Below are 19,498 nucleotides of genomic sequence, written 5' to 3' on the forward strand. Positions count from 1 at the left end.
TAGGTTAGGTTAGGTTTAAATACAAAGAACGAAGTCCTGGTTTCGATTCCTTGATCGGGCGAAACATTGTTAGCTTAGGTTAGGTTAGTTAGGCAATCTAAAGAACCTGGAGTTAGCCAATCCACCCACATTCTGTGAAGAGTACATTAAGCTGTCGGTCCTGATTATTGTACTTAATCTAAAGCCGGCCAACCTGCACTGGAGGAGTGTTTCTTTTTAATTAAATAATTGACGGACCAAGCACATGCCCTACCTGATGGTTAGTGGAAAACCATCGCCTTTAAATAGAGCTACACTTCGCAGGGCATGCGACGAACACGTCTAACAAAGTGCTACCATTTATCCATCAACCTAAGGTAAAGTGTTAAGCCTAATCTGCTTTTAATTACACTGGCAACCACGCTGCTGTAATTACAAGCACTGTTATGGGTCGAGAAAAAGAGATAAGGAAGACTTAATTCCGATTTGTCTGGTACTGAAAAATAAAAACTCAATACATTAAACAAACATTTTTGGTCACGGCCAGGACTGCATGATCCGTAGGTAGTGACCAACACAAGAATAACGAGTTTTGTAACAACTGTTTTACACTGGATGTTTACTGTGAACTTTATGTTCGCGATTTCTTTACCTCAAGCGCATCCCTTTCAAAATGGCGGAGTTGCAGGGTGAGTTCGAGCCGTCGCTCTCGGTCCGACCAAAGTTCTTCGAGCGCACTCCGAGTCCCACGCAACCGCTCTAACGTCGACTCCACCGCCGTTGTACTTGCTGCCTCCGTTTCTCCGGATGACCTATTACCACAATGTATACAAATATGTTGATACAAATTTAATTTATTTAGCCAGCTTACAAGTGGATATTCTGAATTTTGTCTTGCCCGGTCTACTCGTAGAGCAAATACCATATTATGTGTGTGTACACGTTGGTCATTGGAAGTTTGTTAACAAAAATATTGTTTTGAACAAACTAGTTTTTTTTTAAATACATTAAGTAACCAAGTTAGTATGCAATTGAAGTGTCGCCACTATTGGTAAGCTGCCTTATTTGCCCATGCCTTGCCATTACACGCCACATCAACTGCATTAAATACACACTAAATAATGATATACCGTACTAGATACAAATATAGATGTAAAATGTCGTAATGTTTTACATACAAACCTCCATCGCAAACACTGCACCGGTGACTTGTGCCTGTGCGAACGCCGATGATACTTGAGCATTTTATACAAAAATGATCATTTCATCAGTTTTGCCATGAAAGAGTTCGTTAACTTCGATATCGTTTTAATTTAAATTTTACGCTGGAAATATAATTATTTATTTAAAATTGAAAATTTATTTATCAAATTACCCATTTTTATGTATTAGGATACATCATTGACCTAGACTGCCGATGAAACTACTGTTATGTTACGGTAGGTTAGAGATCTCTTACGCGGTGCTTCCAGGAGGCAAAACAAACGGTTTATAAATAAAAATGGTTGATAAAAAGCTAGATTCTCCAGAAAGAGAGAAAATTATTAAAATATATGAATTACTTAAACACATCCACATGCTTTGTGTGGTGAGAGATTTCGGCCTAGGCTAGATACAACTGTACCGACAAAGACGCGCCGCCAACCTCTATAGAATTCTGATATAATGCAGTATGGGTTAACTAAAGCTATCAATCATACCCCTAACAGGTTAACCCGCTACCATCTTAGACTGCAGCAAGGTATAACTTGAAGTGGAATTTCTTATGTCCAGAGTCTCATAACCTCTAATATTCATTGTTCCAATAAAATAAGGACGCAAATATAGTCTATTAACTCTTTTAACACACCATACCAAGACAAGTACACAGTGCATATCCCGGAGCAACTTTCATGACCAATGGAATAACAACTCTTTAAAAGGGAAGTCGCTCGTGTCGCAAACGGATGGTACAAGTTCGCAATATCCCGCCATTGTAATTTGTAAGATAGGCCTTGCAACCTGTGACAAAATAAGTTTCTTCGATTGATAGACCTTCAATTATAAACGAACCTGAACGCTATTTCAATTAGTGATGCCAATGAACTCTATCATACTAGTATTACAATGATTGTTTTGTATGATTGTAGGTTTCAAAAGTGACTGTATTGTTTTGTTATTGTTGTGTTTTTTTTGGAACTACGATAATTTGTTTATTAAGCGTTCTTTAACTAAGTAAAACACGAAACTCTTTAAGCGGAAAGTATTGAGTTTTAATGTGTGCCGCTGTGAATCATTCAATAAAAAGCAAGCTCAACTCGTCAGACATGTTTCTGCGTATAAGCGAGCGTAATTTTTTACTTCAAAAGGTAAAACGTCGGGACATATTTATTGAAAACTATAAACAGACATCATCAACATCCTGAGCCTATTAATATCCCACAGCTTGATACAGACATTTCTAATAAAATGGGAATGTAGTGTTTAGACTTTACACACAGAACAGTGAGTTACAGAGTCAATGTATAAACAGATTTATGTATAGACAGTTACTAATATTAAGAGTTAAGTTATGATAACCTGCAAAGATACGAGCCTCATAGTTTCGAAGACCGATTAACTATTGGGTCCTAGGATTCTAAAGTAGCAACCCCGAAAATAACAACATTGGTAGACACACCTCAATAGATCAAAAGTCAAGCAAACGAACGTAATTTATATATTACTACAAATACCAGCCAAGAACATCCATCGTTTGATATTAAGCTTGGTGTTAACGTAAGGATAGCAGAAATCGAGTTATTCCTTGATTGTTCTATGCGTCATATTTTTAAATTTAAGCTTCTTAAGTAATGTTTGGACTTCCAGATTAAATTTGAATGGGGATTAAAAATATAATTTTGATAGCTAACTATTATCACAAAGTTTATATTGACAAGGGATAGTAAAAATAAATAAATAAATAAATATACTACGACAATACACACATCGCCATCTAGCCCCATAGTAAGTGTAGCTTGTGTTATGGGTACTAAGATGCCTCATGAATATTTTTATGAATTATATAAAATACTTAGAAAATATATATAAACACCCAGACACTGAAAAACATTCATGCTCATCACACAAATATTTTCCAGTAGTGGGAATCGAAGCCAGAGCCTTGGGCTCAGAAAGCAAGGTCGCTGCAAACTGCGCCAATCGGCCAATAGTCATTCAGACGTCCGACGAAGCCATCTAGAGTAATCTTTCGGTAACTGCGGCGTCAGCGTGCGGGGCGAAGAGAAGATCCTTGGAGAGGATACTGGCCTCAGTTTAAGGGATAAATATTCATTGGCCTCTTTATCTAGTCGCGTCGCTACCTAGACGACGTCGGCATTTACCACGTGATCAAATACGTCGAGCTACCCTTCTATACTAAACTGCGCTATAAAATCTTCGCTTCTGTATGTTGTCCCACGCCCAACTAGCTTATAGTACAGATTTATTTCATCAGACACATTTTTTTATTAGTAGCTGCATAGCTTTTTGGTGGAAAAATAAGCGCGATTAGGAGATGAATATTTCGTGCGAGGACGGTTTCTAATGTCGCCGGAGCGCGGCATTCCTCACGCGTCGGCAGCCAATCGGAACCGGGAGATATGCATCGCTCTCGCGGGTGCTGCATGCGGCGCCGCGGCAAAGGCTAGCATATCTGCCATGCCAGCAGGCTACTGCTTTTTAGACAAACTAGATATCCTCATACTTTCGATCTGTCAACCTATATGTGGCTATGTGAAATTATATTTGATACTATCCACCTCACTAAATACGAGTAGTAATATTAACATAAGTATGTTTTGTCAAAACTGAAAATAATTAAAGTAGTTGCAAATTTCACACCTTTAACAATATTAAAACCTAAAAAACCGTGCATGTTCATTCTGCCCTTTTCCAAAAAAACTAGTAAATTTGTAGTTTGACTGTGCTAATATCTTCTTTACCTAAAACCTCACATTGATTAAATTATGCTAAACTAAGGAAAGTAATTAACGTTTTAGCAGATGTTTTTATCAAAATATTTCTGTCTTAGCTTATCCAACGATTGTCAGTGCTTATTATTTGGTTCTTCTTATTAGTTAGATTAGATAAATTATACATTTTAATTTTCCTTTCAAAACAGGATAGCTCATTTTCTGAATTGCTTAACGGTCTATCAGTACGGTAAACCATTTTAAGTACTTTACGATTCATTAAAGTTTGTTTCTAAACATGTTGGAATTACTCAGTTTCTCTATTTAAAGAATTCAGCGTACGCACTTGCTTAATGCGAACGCACTTAAATATTGCGACATTATTTGCTTCAAACTAGAAAATTACTAATTTGCTATAGTTTTATAAATAAACGTTAGTCGGTACCTGCTTTGGTCACAGTTTATTTTTGTTCTTGCATACTAGTGGTTCTTTTTTAAACTAAGGCCCGAATGAATAATAAAACACCAACAACAATTCGTTCTTAGCTCAGTGTTAGATTATGCTTAAGTCAGAACTTAAGAATGCTCTTAGCTCGAAGTCGATTTATTTACCTAAGACCTAAGACTACGTTTTAGGCCTAAGACTACATTTTAGATATGTAGATTCATAAAAACGTGCAAATGTTTTTAAATTACACGTACTCTACAGCCAAGGTACATTACAAAGGTTTTACAACTTTTGTCGGCAGCAATCAACGAATTCGAATTTATTTATTTATTCGTAGACGGTAAGCAGCTGTAGAACTTTTAAAAAATCCGATCCGCGCACAAACCCTTTCCGTGCAATTATTTTAATTTCCACTCTAGATTAAAGTACCGTTGAAAATTTCCGTGCCTTCATTATGCTACAACGTAATTAACATTAACAATCATATTGTACGTAAGTTTTTCCATGTTCACGTTGAAAACATTGAAGGAGTTAAGCTTTTGTGAAATATAATTATGTTCGATGCAGTGTGGTTGTCTGGGTAGTTGAAATACAAAAGCAATTTAGTCAGTAAACGATGTCGTTAACGTCCCGTCAATAACTGTACCCGCCGTCAATAGCCGCTTAAAATATAGATAAGCTTGTTAGACAGTTCAAAGTGTATATTAACAGGGCATAAAACTTTAATAGCATTCCGCTCATAAAAAGTTGCTCGTTTGTAGGGTTGCCATCAGTTAAAATTCCCTGAATTTGCCTTAGTTTAAAGAGCATCCAAACAACGCCCACGGCGGGTATTCTATATCTAACGGGTATTCAAAATGTTAATTTAACAAAATAGCCAGCCAGTACATAAGACGATTGATCCTATAATTCTATAGTAAAGGATACATAAGTGCAAGTATTTTGTTCGTACAAAGCTTCATAAAAGCTCCTGTTTCATGATTATCAACTCATTATCGGCCTACTACATTGCAAAAAAGACCTTTCAGAATGAGAAGGGGTTGTCGTACTCCACCACACTGTGTCACGCGCACCAAAAGCCATTGTGTGCTATGTGCGAATAAGACTCAATTGGTTATAATTAAATATGTATATGTAATAAACATTACATTATTATAAAATCAAGCTCAATCGAAAGCTATACCCGCACAATTCATTTATATTCTGAACTGCTAGAGTAAGTTTTCCAATCAATTTTATTTTAACCTGTCAAATTTCTACGGAGCAGTCAAGTCATGACGTTTGGCCTTCCCTAAACAATGACTGTTTTACACTAGCACCTATGGGATATTAGTAACTTTGGAAACTAGCACTTGTCCTAGGCAAACGGTTTGGCTGACAGCCCTACTTAAGACAGGCAGCAGTGTTCGAAGATAGCTGCCCAACAATTAGGGCTCTGTGGTTTTATGGGACGTAAAAACGCATCCATAGTGGACACTTTATATCCGGTTTTATGGGCGCCCAAGCGTGCAAGGGATTGAAAATGATTGTTGGCAGCCAGTTACCCGTTCCAGCAGCGCGGCCCGTGTCGTAAACTACTAAACCCATATTTGCTTTGGTGACAGCTACATTTTTGAAGTGTAGTTATATTTTCTCCTGCAAACGTGGTACATACAGTTGTGATAAAATTTAGTCGCATTGAAGAAAGTCATGAGTTGTGCAGTTTATGGTTTTTAGGATATCAATAGAGGCATATTTGAGTACTCGCATACGTTACCATCTCACTACTATATTTACTCGTATATTTGGCTTTTTAAGGCAGAACGGAAAATGTTTACCCCAAAAAGTCTACTACTTAAGTCATTCAGTATTAAGTTACTGAGTCGTTGCCGACCGGCTATTTCATTAAAGTATTACTGCAGTTTTTATATACAAAACATTTATTATCTCATCGTTGTCATAGGAAATTTTGAAGAAAATATTTTTTATCACAGTCTGCCGCCATGGTTAGGATTATATGCCTTGCTTGTTACCAGAGGAACATAAAAGACGATGAGGCTTACTATGATGATAATAAAGTGAAAATTAGTATGGTCAAAGTAAAAATAAAACTTATTATTTTTATAAACTGGACTGATAATAATATCAACATAATAATCCACACACGCACACGTATAAAAGGAATTAGAAGTCGCCGCAAATATTTAGCGTTCACTGCATTATTTGAAAACTTTTATATACGTTGGCGATGTAATAATAGTTTCTCTAAATCGAGTATTAGTGATACTGTTTATTTGTAGTATCATAGTACTCTTTTAGGCATAGGTATAGGTATTAATAAGTTGTTAAAGTAGATGAGAGCACTCTCGTGTGGAAGCATAACGTTGAATATTATCATTATGGCAGCGGCGCACGCCTGGCGACAGCATTGTCTAGAGCGGGACGCCTGTCGCTACTATACAACCATACAACTCATACCACTACGAACATATGCCCGGCGGCGTTATTATTGTGGAAGCGCCGAGCGCTGCGAGGAAATAACAGTGCGATCATGAGAATAGGCATTAAAACGTCAAAGTGTTAAAAAATTTCAATACTAGGTTTTTTTTTTTTTCAAACTAACTACCATACGATGACTATGTGGCTATTATGTACACATAACATAAATCAAAAGGATATCTCATTTAGATAAAATAATAGAGGATGGTTCTTCACACACGTATACACGCAGACGCAAGCGCAAGCACAGAAACAATCACTCACTTACTTACACGCATAGATAGTCACAGACACATAATCACACACCAATAGATATATATTGCACACTCGCCTTGATTTCCTAATGCATGTACATATTTGTGAACTTAATGTATTACACGGTCTACAACACAATTTAAACTATCGTAGGATTAGGGCTTCACACTACTTATCTATCCTTTTTTTTTGGTAAATAATGATTATTACATATATTGCAGTAGTAGTAGTAGTAGGAGCACCATACCTAGTGCTCCCGTATCGAAGAGCAAGTTAAGCCGCCACCATGGTAATTTTCACTAGTCTGTTGAGTACCGTAAAGGCCGCCATTACGCATTGGCGCAGGGTGGGCTAAGCTCAAAATCATTCGCTCCTCTGAGAGCAACCAGCAGTGGAACACTAAGGTCGAGGATTAATCCGCTTCGAAACGAGCGTGTTTGGTGAAACAATGTCAGTTTGTCTCTACTTCAACTTAACTTGATGACCCAGATTTTTTAAGTACAACTTTGATACCGAGAATCATCTTCCAAGCCCAGTGAGAATCTTCATCAATTCTTGTATAGATAACAAAAAGGAAAGATGAAAGTGCAAAGTGTGGTCATGCCTATTGAGTAGGCATAGCGGTAGTCAATATTATCGACAAACGAACGAACCAAATTAGCGACTATTAATGCTGGTTGCGAAGCAATTCATTACCAGGTGCGGTTCAGTGCGCGGTGGAGCATGCACTTTACCGTCCACCGTTATTAATGAGCCGCTATAAATAAAGAGCGAAATGTGCAAACGGGTTCCAAAGCTGATTGAATGAACGATAACTTGATCACAAAATTGATTTCCCTTGCGGTCAAATGATTAGCGATTCCTGATTGATTAGAACCCAAAAGAATAGGGAAAAAAAATTAGAACCTCCAGATTCAATAACGTCAGGTATATATTTGTACCCAATATAATGTCAATCAAACTACAGATGATGATTTGAGCGTGAAAACAATGCAAGGTGCAAGGTTTTTACTATAAGCAAGAAATTACAATCTCGCATTGACACCATAAACCTGCTCTTTTACTGCTACAATGTTTTATTTAACAGAGCACTTTCTAAGGAACAGTAATTTCGCGTGCGGAGAACAAAGTATGCGACAATAACATAATATGCAATTTAATGTCTATCACGCTAGCGTAGGCATTACGGCCGTGATTAAAATTTAAAATTACATCTCCGCCGAAAAATATAAAATTAATTCCAACCTACCATTATACCCCGCAATCAGCAAACTTTAAATGTCTTTATACTTTGCAAATACCCCGTCTAGACATCGGATTATATTATTGTCTATCATGGAAGATTAATTTTTTGGCGGCGTTAACTTATGTTGATATTTTCTCTATTATGTATTTCGCTGAAAAAGAAAACTGAATGTGGCTACAAATTTAAATCTTCCATAAAGATATTTAACTATTTATAAATATCTACGTCTACTCCACCTATTTAATCTGACAGCAATACTGAGCGATAGTAGCTTGATTATGGATCAACCGCTAAGGCATAATTGCACAAGCATATAGTCAATAATAAAGAACCCCGGAGTACTATACTGGCAAAGTACATCTCGGCTGTGGCAGTTTAGTATATGGCAGTGGTGTAGTTCTCAAGATAGTAGGGTCGCCCACATGCCCGACATAGGTGACCTAGGTCGGTTTTATTGCAAAATGCTGCAAAATTCCTGTTATGCTTTCAGCCGTATGGATCTTAACTGCTACTCAAGGTCACATCTATTGGGTGTCCGTCGGCAACCGCATATCAAGCCTTTTATACTTTGGATACGACGCGAAATGCCATAAAAGATGGGAACAAAATCATGTGAAGCAGTAAGTATAAATGAGAGAGACCTTGAAGAAGATGGTATAATTTACTAACATCCGATTCCCATACGCGCCAGCATTCACAATTACTCTGAAAAGGGCTTTCTCCATATCTAATGACAATACGACAATATACAATGGTTCCGCATCAATAATAATTAGAGGTAATCTACGATACGCTGCGAATTGCGGATGAGAAATGCATGTAAACACGTAACAAATAACAATAAGGAGGGTCATGATGTGCCTTTGTTAAATTAGTTCCCATACGGCATCGACATCAGTCTTACCTTTCTTAAAAAGAAAGCGAATCGATTCAATAGAATCATCATAAGCCTTACATAGTTCCTGCAGTTGGAGACAAGCCGTCTTTTGTATTACAGGCAGCTAAGGTTACACCACGCTTTTTCAATATGATCGCATTAAACGGGCTTAGGTGAAGAACTAATCTAATTTTGTCTAACGTATTATCTTGTGTTAAGACTAGAACAGATGACCTGAAGTGGCGGTCTCCCTTCTAGTTACACACTGTCAACTTTTGCACAAATGCAGACCAAATAGCGTTGTCATCGCGCTACGCAAACGTAAATTGTTTAAATAATAAGATTTTATGTAATACATCTTACATTTTTAAATAATATGCAATTGCTTTTTGGGTTCAATAGAGTCAGAAAAATAAATACAAAATCAAAACGAATAATACAGTTTCCACGCTAAGTATCATTTAGAAAACATTTTTACATGTTCTCAAGTTAGTGAAAAAAATGCGAACCAATGCACATAATGTGAAAAGATAAGACCACGGTAATAATAAGGTGAAATTATAACAGTTTACTAATCTTTTTTGTGTTTAGTTAACTGCTGTCTCCTAACTGCGACCTTCCTAGGTGGTGAGTGATGAACCAGTTTAAGATGATAGCGGACTAACCTGTTAAGGATATGTGTTACCTATTCCCCTAATTCTTTTAAACTTAACCCGAGTTGTAGTAGTTGTGTAACATCTACAATTTTTGCTATTCGGGCTTTCTTCCTCATTCTTCTTCTTTTAACTGATTTCAGCTTTTCAATAACGGATACTGTGCCTTAAGTAGAAAAACTTAAATACACAAGCTTACTAAGGTTGCAAGGCTCCAAAGAGTTTATCACTGACAACTGAAGAATTTTAGCTATGTTCGCCGTCCATGAAAAGAATCTCACTTCCTGAAACTCGAGAACAGCCGCTAGGCCATCTAACCTAACCATCAATAGAGTTACTCTTCATTGATGCAAACGACAATATTGAAACGTAATTATTGAAAAAGGAAGGTAAACGGAAAGCCATGGCGAGCCATTTGCACACAAAGCTGCATTGAAGACATCGTGTATGATGGAGAATATGTGAAAAAAGTATTCTTTGTTCGTCTCAGCATATCTAAGTGAATAAATAAACGAAAACTGATATCGGCTTGATCCATCTCAAATAATAAAAAAAAGTAAACGAAAAAGAAATATTTGGTAAACCTGCTAAAGTTTTATCGTAACTGTTTCAGTTAAGATGGAAGGGAGTTCGATTCAGGTGTCTAAAACTCTGTAATAGGCAGTTTTTGGCATTATGTAGTTAGGTATAACTGCAAAGGTAGGTTTTGGACACAGCAGCACTTCCTGAACACTCAGCCCCACAGAACATGTAAGAGGTTTAAGTAGCTTTTAATACCGAATGGGAGCGTTTACCCCAGGACCTCCTAAAAAACCTTGCCCAAAGCATGCCACGAAGAATTTCAACCGTCCGAGGAGGCTCGATATTAATTTTTATATTATTGTTTGTAACTTTTAGTAAATAATGGAGAAAGTTCATTGAAGTTATCTTATTTTTTGGTCAAAATGAGTAATTTCCTAAAAAATATAAATAAAACAAATTAATATCGGCTGTATTACCAAACAGAAGTGTTTTTACATCAGAAAATAATATTTATTTTATTTTGTTGCATCAAATCCCTTTTTAAACTGCTAATACTAAAAGTACTCAAATAAATCAAAAATGCCAATTTGTGTTTTTTTTGCAAAGGAGTGTTAATAAAATGTTTCGTAGTATAATATAACGTATCTATGCATCTACGTAACGATTGATCGTTGCCTCACATTTCAATTATGAATAAAATCCTTGACTTTTAAACTTATGTTTATAGACGCCACAGTAGTTATATTGTGGCTGGAAAATTAATATGCATCTTGTTACGTTTAATAAAGAAACTGTTATACACACTAAATATAAAATAGATCTCTATTAGTTGATCGAAGAACAGAAATTAACATTTCAAGAAACGGCATCTAACATCGGTACGTTGCTGAGTGACATAAACCAAAAACAGACTAAAGGAAATAGTTACACACAAAGCTTCGCATTCAAGTTGTTGATTGCATTTCGGCCCGGCAAGTTTTATATGCACGTATAGAGGGATCCGTCTCGATCGTTATAGTTGTGGTTATGGTCTCGTTATTAAAAGTTGGAAAGAGCGAATGCGCGTTTTAATATGGTGAAATGATGCAGGGGGGCGTAAGCGAGGGTAGGCCAAGGGCTCTCCACTGCACAGAGCTAGCAGGGGTTTGACTACAATATGCGCCAGAATTTTATGTTAGCTTTTAATTTCCTTAGGTTCTCTTGTCTCATTCTTTTAAAATTAAAACGATTTATGCTGGCTTTCTGATTATTCAAGTCAAGGCAACATTCTCTGTAGATAATGGGTTAGCTGCTTAAGAAAACACCGTAAAGAGTTGATAGATTTGAAGCTACTTGCATAATAATTCGAAAAACGCAATCATACCGAAACGAATAATAACCGTGAGAAAGTTACGCTTGCGTATTTATATTGCACACAGTTGGTTCCAAAATTGTTTCCGAAGAGGGAAAAATATTTTCATATATTGTCTTTAAAAGATTTTATTATAAGTATTTTATGGACATCTTTGTCATATAGACTTCCACCGGAAATTAATATTAGGCCAGTTATTGGTAGCTCTACCAATAAAAACTGTTTGTTTTATGATAACATTTATCGAGGTACAAAAATATTGTAATAAGTGGCCCAACATCCATACTATGCTGGTCATTCTCCCATTCTTGTAGAACGATCTTTACCCTACTGTATTAAGGTACTGAGAACATTTAACCGTAAACAAACTAATTTGGTCTTTGTTATTATTTTAGTATTGATTAACAATACGTCACCCTATTTTACACGTGGCTTATTACTTGCGGCTAGTTGTAAAGTTGGTTACTTTACCGATACGGTTTTACAGGTTTCATGATAACTACGAGCTTTTGAATAACTATTCCTATATTAATTCCTAAATTATACTAATTTTCTAAAAAACATACGCGATGAAAGCCATAATTTCACAGAGTTTAAGTCAAATGGGGTCACGGATTACTATGGCAAGAAAAAAAAGAAAAGGTCCTTGGTCAAATTAAAACAATTAATAATTCCCAAACTAAGGGAAATTATGTTTTACAGAGATAGAAAAGAGAAACAATGTTTTGAAAATAAATAGTAAGTTCTTCGACAAAATAAGATAACTTACATAAAATATAATAATTTATAACGTATATTATGTCCTTTTGAAGCGTACATGCTTGTTTTTTTCTATTATAGTAAACGGTACTGTTTTTCTCTACACGGTAAACTGAATTAGGTAAAAAGGAGAAATGACTTTCACAAACATTTAAGGTAATGCGCAAAACCTTTGTTTTCTTATCATCAGCCACAGCTGGACCCAGATGTATTTTTATAGAAGAGAGGTTATAAGAGCAAAGTCCCACCAAGCTCCAATGCGGTTTGGCGGTTTTTAACGATTCCGTATTCAAACATGCTAATAAGTACCCATAAGGGCTAATCAATCAATAGCCTATAACAATCTATTGCTGGACTTCCGGGGCCGGGCCCATGCACCACGCTGGCATGACTGGTTGGTGATCGCAGTAGATGATACTAGTAGTACATAGGATGCTGCTGCACGTCCTTCGTAATATCCCCTTAGTCGCATCATACGAAACCCGGGGAAAAAGGAGGGGTGGTAGCAATTTTATGACCGTGTGTATGTATGTAGTCTGATCTGACTACCGTCACAACACGGCATAAGGACTAATACATTTTTTTAATTAGTATGCAAGTTATATGAACACGGTCTTACATCCTCAACCGGCATTGATTACCGCAGAATAATCGTCTGGGGTTGGCGATGCGACGCACTGATCTCCGAAGCCCGCTCGCCCCAACCGACAGAACACCGGAAAAGGCTATTGTGAGACAATTTAAATCACTCGCGAGACCCATCAACCTATTGTTGTCGACTTCCCGGCAAAGTGATCCCACTTTTGTATCTTCATCATATCAGATGTTGTGTGTGACATTAAACGGTTATACCTACACGTAGACCTTGTATAACCTAATAGTAACCTCTATCTCAGGTATAAAGCCCGGTCCAGATCTGAAACATTTGCCTGATCCGATCAACGTATCCGTATCGCTGAAGCACATAATGCTCGGATATGTGGACGGGCTATGATACGCCGGTCTGAAACAATAGGTACGCAAACAGCCCATTCCATGTCGAGTTGTTTTTTTCAACAATGGAGAACTGACACACAACTCAAAATTTTATACACGGAGTCCACAATGAGACACGAAGTTTCATACGGTACGGCGAATTATACGGTTATATTGATACGGTGATCGGCTCGAGTATATGATACATATCTGGACCCAGCTTAACATTCGACCTACTAACTGCCTACAGATCATTATGACTGTAAGTAAGCATTTGGGAAATTCTATATATGACCCGACCCCAACATGTAATCTGTGTCAACTCACGGTGTAGAGTCTAAAAACTAGATAGAAGATAGTAGAGGGTACTATCTATCGTAGGGTTGGAGACCCATACCCAGGAGTGGGATTCTTAAAACTGAGAATGATGAATGTTGATTGTCACTTAACATCCAATAAAGTCTTTATATGTATGTTATTTTGCTTCTCTAAAAAGTATTAAGGGTCACCACCAATAGTGTTTCTCCAAGATGCTTTGTTGTTGTTTTGTTGCAGTATTATTGCGCGTTTAGAATATGCCTAATTACCTTTTGATGTGAACAGTTAAAGTACTCATATTATAAGATAGTGGTGAAAATAGAAGCGGAAATTTCAAGTATTATCACTAAATGTAACAAATAATCTTCAACCTCCGCTAAACCGGATTGAAGGAGGTCTAAGTTCTTTATATATCTATTTTATGTAAGCGGAGTTACCCAGCTTAGGGTTATTAATGAAGCTGACGACAGAGGATGAAGGCAACAATGCAAGCCACCATCGAAGTTAGTCACAATCGTATGGTTAGAAAAACCACTTAACCAAAAGATGCGGCTTTTGGAAAACGATATATTTATATCACAGATATTTAGTTCTAGCTATAAGTTAAGTAAAAGTATCGTATGGGAAATAAAAAAAAGGGTAGGCAGCAAACTCGAGTACTGTCATCGAACGAGTAACGTCGACAAATTTTTAACAAGGCTCCCGAGGGGGAACCCCAGTCTCGATACAAGTGTAAATATTAACAAGCCAGCCGGGAGAAATTCGATGATCCTCCAACCTCGTATATGTATGTATAATTGGTACAGTATAGCTTAGGTAATTTGTACCAGAAAAAGCTGGCTTTATGACCGAGTGTTGTATCTTTTTCATCGGTAGTCTTTCTAAAAGGTTATTAATGTTTCTGTGAAAACGAATTGAACTACGTATGGATTTTATTATTTTATTTCAAAGCGGCTTTCGTTACCCGGCACGTTTCTCTGTGGCTCAGCCAGTGTGGCTAAATGGCCAATGGGAACTTCGGACCGATATAGGATTTAGGGATATTTATTTGTGTTTATTACTAGCCGTGGGGACCGTTCGTTTCCTCAGATAAAAAGTAACTAAGTATGCCAAAATCGATTTGATCGGTCCGGTCCAACCGGTCACGCGGAGTTCCACCCCCTATCTAACTAGATCCTCATCTATGAATGGGATCAACACCTTGTTGGTCCCATTTAAAGATATTTCCTTTCATACCTTAGATCAATAACTAGATGCGTGGTGATTCATTTTTCACGTAAACCACGGAAAATACGTTTTTCTATACGAATTAGGAGCGTTTTTATAACGCACTTTAAAAAGAGAATCACATTTAGGTTCAATTCTTTTTCATTGTCCTAATATATTAGTTTATAAACTTTATTATACTATATTAGTTTGTGAGTAATGTTTGTGAATACAGTTTTGAGCTATTTCAGACTGTTTTGAGGGGTATAGATAATAATATAACATTAAGAGGTTATTTATTAAGCGTATTTATATATTTAGGAAGCAGTAATGGAACATTGGGTAGGAGCTCTGAGACTGCGACCTTAACTTCCGCGGGGCCGAGTTCGAATCCTAGCACACACCTATACATTTTGAAAGTTATATGCGTTTTAAGTAATTAAAATATCACTTGCGTTTAACGGTGAAGGAAAACATCGTAAGAAAATCTGCATTCCTGAGAGTTCTTCATAATGTTCTCAAAGGTGTGTGGAGTCCACAAATCTGGACAGGGCCAGCGTGGTGGACTAACAGTGGCGTGCACCAGGTTTCTTACCCCAGGGTATGCACTATGCATACAACAGAAAAATGGCCAAAATTCTCCTCCTATAAGAGTTATTATATATCAATTTAAGGGGAATGCAGTGCTTTTGCGCATGTATGAAGTGCACCGGGAATGTTTTTATGTGACGAAGAGGATATCTTATTTTATTAAAGTTTTATTTAGGAACTGGTATTCTACATATTTATATAGATTCAATGGAAGAATGTGTTACAAGCGAACAAACTTTCGCATTTAGCATAATTCGCATTATAATATTAGTAGGAAGTGGGACGGTTAAGTTCGATAGCGGCACGGAAGGCGCAACAAAATAATAAAAAAAACGTAATTATTCTGCCTATGCAGGTAAGTAACAAGTACCTAATTAATGTTGTAAACTATTCTGCTTTAATTGGATGATATAAAAATAATAATAGAATGACAAATCAATATGTACGTTAACAAATAGATATGAAAACAAGTTATTATGAAACACATTTTTTTAGCCTAGTTTCTGCTAGAAGATGACCCTGCTATTGTAAAAATTCACGCAATATTAAGCTATCATCAAATTTAAACACGTACTGTGATACTATAAAAGTTTCACTTACTGCCCGATCATCTAAACATACCTTCCAGATAACATCTTCTTGAAATATTGTATGATTCAGTTGAAAATTTAATGTTTCAATTAAAATTAAATGTTTTACAAGTTTACTATTTACGCTGAAAATTAATATTAGTCCATCAAATCCAATATCTTCAGACGCCAAATTGAACGCTTTATACGATTGGGATAAGATTTGCATGCCCGCAATCGTAGAGACGTTTTAGAGTATCCAAACATTGTAACGTCAAAGCAATATTAACCTAATTTTATGGTTTTAAAGTCGCAAATTCTGTGACTCTTTTTCCTTTTTCCAAAAGCGATTGCTGTTAAACTGAGGTCGAATTTGAGCTGTAACTTAAGCTGCATGTAAAAAACAATGGCGAAAATGCGCTGATTTTTTCCAGTGCTGTGTACCAACCTCAGAAAAATGTATTATTCTTTAACCAGTAATAGGTAAAAAAAGTTCTGGTTTGCCTCAAGTTTGCCTTAGGAGAATGAATAATTGTATTGTCAACATTGTAAAGTCAACATCACCTGAGGATGCTCCGGTTTCGGAGCGAAACGTACATTGCCGAAGATCGGCAGGATTTTTAGATGTTTTTAATAAGAATGCCCAATGAGTATATTTGACATTTATAAAGATGCCTAATGAGATCTTACATGAAAATATAATGAACTTTTTTCTTCTATATTTGCGAAATCCGGTTAAAACAAACTCTAAATATTTTTTATTTTTGCATTCCAAAATTTTTTATTCGAATTAAAGTTATTACCAAAACCGAAATAAATTTTTTGACAGTAACGCGTTGTTAAGATACTCTTTTGTTGAAAAATTATAAAAATATTTGAAACCATAGAGTATACAAACACAACTTTAACAACTTCCAACCACAATATCTTTATTTCCCGACTTTATTTAAAGGTTAACATTTTCTTCTTAAGGTGTAAGAAGAAAATGTTAAAGAATTACTCAACACACTAACAAATTTTTCATTAGTAGACGTAAGAAAAACACTCAACAAGAGTGGGAGTTCGCCATTGTTCTTTGCTCTAACATAACAGACGACAGAGTAACGACCTTGGATAAGAAGTGCACAAATCTTACATTAAGGGTTAAGGATAGATAAGATTTTGATAAGACACTACACTATTACATACTACTGAATTAAATCTGCCAACTAATTATTTTGGATTAAAGTGACTATTTAGTAAGAGAAATACGCTTTCGACATATCTCTCAACCTAAATGCATTTGCTATCAAGCAATCAACATGGTAGTCAAAATGGGAATTAGAATTTACACTACCCCGAATGCATTTCTGATTTCAATTTTCTATTTCGATTTTCTGATCAAAAGGTTTGCTTTGAAGGTACCCTTACAAGGCAAGCGACGAACTCGCACTTGAACATCTTTGAAACCAATTCAGACATGAGGAATTTATCAATGAAAGGAGACCGTATTATTGGTGGTGGTATCCATGCCGTGACTCGGAGAACACGTTAAGCTTTCGGTGCAGATTATTATAACTCACATAAAATAAGAGTATTTAATTTAATTTAATTTAAATAATTTGCTATAGTAAGTTTTAAAACTCTTAAGTATAACTAGTACATAACACAATGAAGCCGGTATCGTTTTTAATTTTTTATTAATATCAATAATAGTTAGCAAATCAATATGTCCTGTAAAAACATTAATAGCCCTATATTTTACAACCCCATTGCAAACGTTTGCGATTGAGTGGCACTAGACAGCATTTCAAAAGAAATAAAACCGCCTACAACGGTTAGGGTCCTAAGTCTTCACCCCAATTCAATATGAAACGTAAATATTTGTCCGTGACTAAATCTAGTACAGTATTAAAATTAACTGACAAATGGAGCCTATCTGTGCGTAATCCATGTAAAAATACTTGCTAACTACTTATTTAAAGTTATTCAAATTTATTTCTCGGTCCTGCATATCAATCAAATTTTATTGAAGGATTACTTTAGCAACTAATTATTATTAATGCACACAGCCTAGGTAAATAATGGGTATGATTAGAACTTTAAAAAACACAACCTTACAACTATATTTATATTTTATCACCACAAAATCATATCGCCTATTGAATTTTATAAAGATCGATAGTATTATTCAATTTGAACGAATTGATTAAATAGGCGCGAAACCGCGTAAGGTCCGCGACAGCGAGAAAACGGTATACGTCGCTCCGCTATCTTAGCCGATAGTAAACTGCGCGACTCGCGAGCTGCGAGACAGAAGCTTGCAGTGCATTAGAGGCGAATACAACTCGGCACTGTCGAAAATTGTATTCTTTCTACACAAACTAATCGAAGAAACATTGAAAATCCGAGCTTATTTTGTAGAAAAATAAACAATTCACTATCTAGAGAAATTTATAAATTAATGCGAGTTGGGAAAGTCTTACGTCAATTATACGATACTGAAACTGGTACATAAAAAGAATATTATTTACAAGAATCATTAAGATTTTATTTTTTTTCTTTAACGCACCCGCAACCCGTTGTGGGTGGAATTTCGTAAAATCCGTTCTTAGCTGACGAGGACTCGGCGAAAGGAATATTCCTACCAAATTTCAAGTCTCTACGCCTTATGGTTCCAGAGGTATCGTGATGAGTCAATATATAGGTGGAAATTTCATACATATATATACATATAAATTTATTTTTATGCTTTAAAATAAACTTTTCAAGGTTTGGGTTTTGGGTGTGGAACACTAAAACAGAAGTTAAACTTCGGTTTTAGTGTTCCCCTAGGGTAAAACCCTACTACTCCGCTGTCAGTCCGTCTGCCTTTTCGCCTGTCACCAGACTTTATCCAATGAACCGTGATAGTTAGATAGTTGAAACACAGAATAAAATCAATTATTATTTCTATCATTTTTATAGTATTAATTAAAGGGGGTTCCCATACTACAGACATAATTTTTTTTTGGAGCCGGTTTTATAGATAATGGTACGGAATACTTTGTGCGCTCGCCCGACTCAAACTAAGCCGGTTTTTATATAATCCAATTAAAAATTAATAGCGTAATTAAGGATGATAATTTATATACCTACATATTTTTTTAATCTATTTAACCGCTAGAAAAATCATTTTTAATGTCCTTAATAATTAAATATCAACAACAATGTTATTCCATTACTATTTATTAGTTGAGAAAAGAAAGCACTTTTTTTACGCCCAGGATAAAAATAAAACTATGAAGAACTATAGCTCGCATAGTGAAAGGCTTGAAAAGGGCATGAAACTCCTAGTCATCCCGTAGTCTGGCGCCAGTG

At 36.1% G+C, this 19,498-nt stretch overlaps 1 protein-coding gene across 4 annotated transcripts in view; it reads right to left on the reverse strand.

Annotated features, from left to right (window-relative positions):
• The window catches only part of LOC120636262 (kalirin), a 167,141-nt gene that overhangs the window by 127,328 nt on the left and 20,315 nt on the right, over positions 1-19,498 (reverse strand). For all 4 annotated transcript variants that reach the window (XM_039907654.1, XM_039907652.1, XM_039907653.1 and 1 more), the window contains exon 15: positions 632-791. In XM_039907654.1, coding sequence (XP_039763588.1) covers positions 632-791 — 160 coding nt within the window. The remainder of the gene's footprint in view (positions 1-631; positions 792-19,498) is intronic.

Source organism: Pararge aegeria, chromosome Z (genome assembly GCF_905163445.1).
Source record: "Pararge aegeria chromosome Z, ilParAegt1.1, whole genome shotgun sequence".
Taxonomy (NCBI): Eukaryota; Metazoa; Arthropoda; class Insecta; order Lepidoptera; family Nymphalidae; genus Pararge; species Pararge aegeria.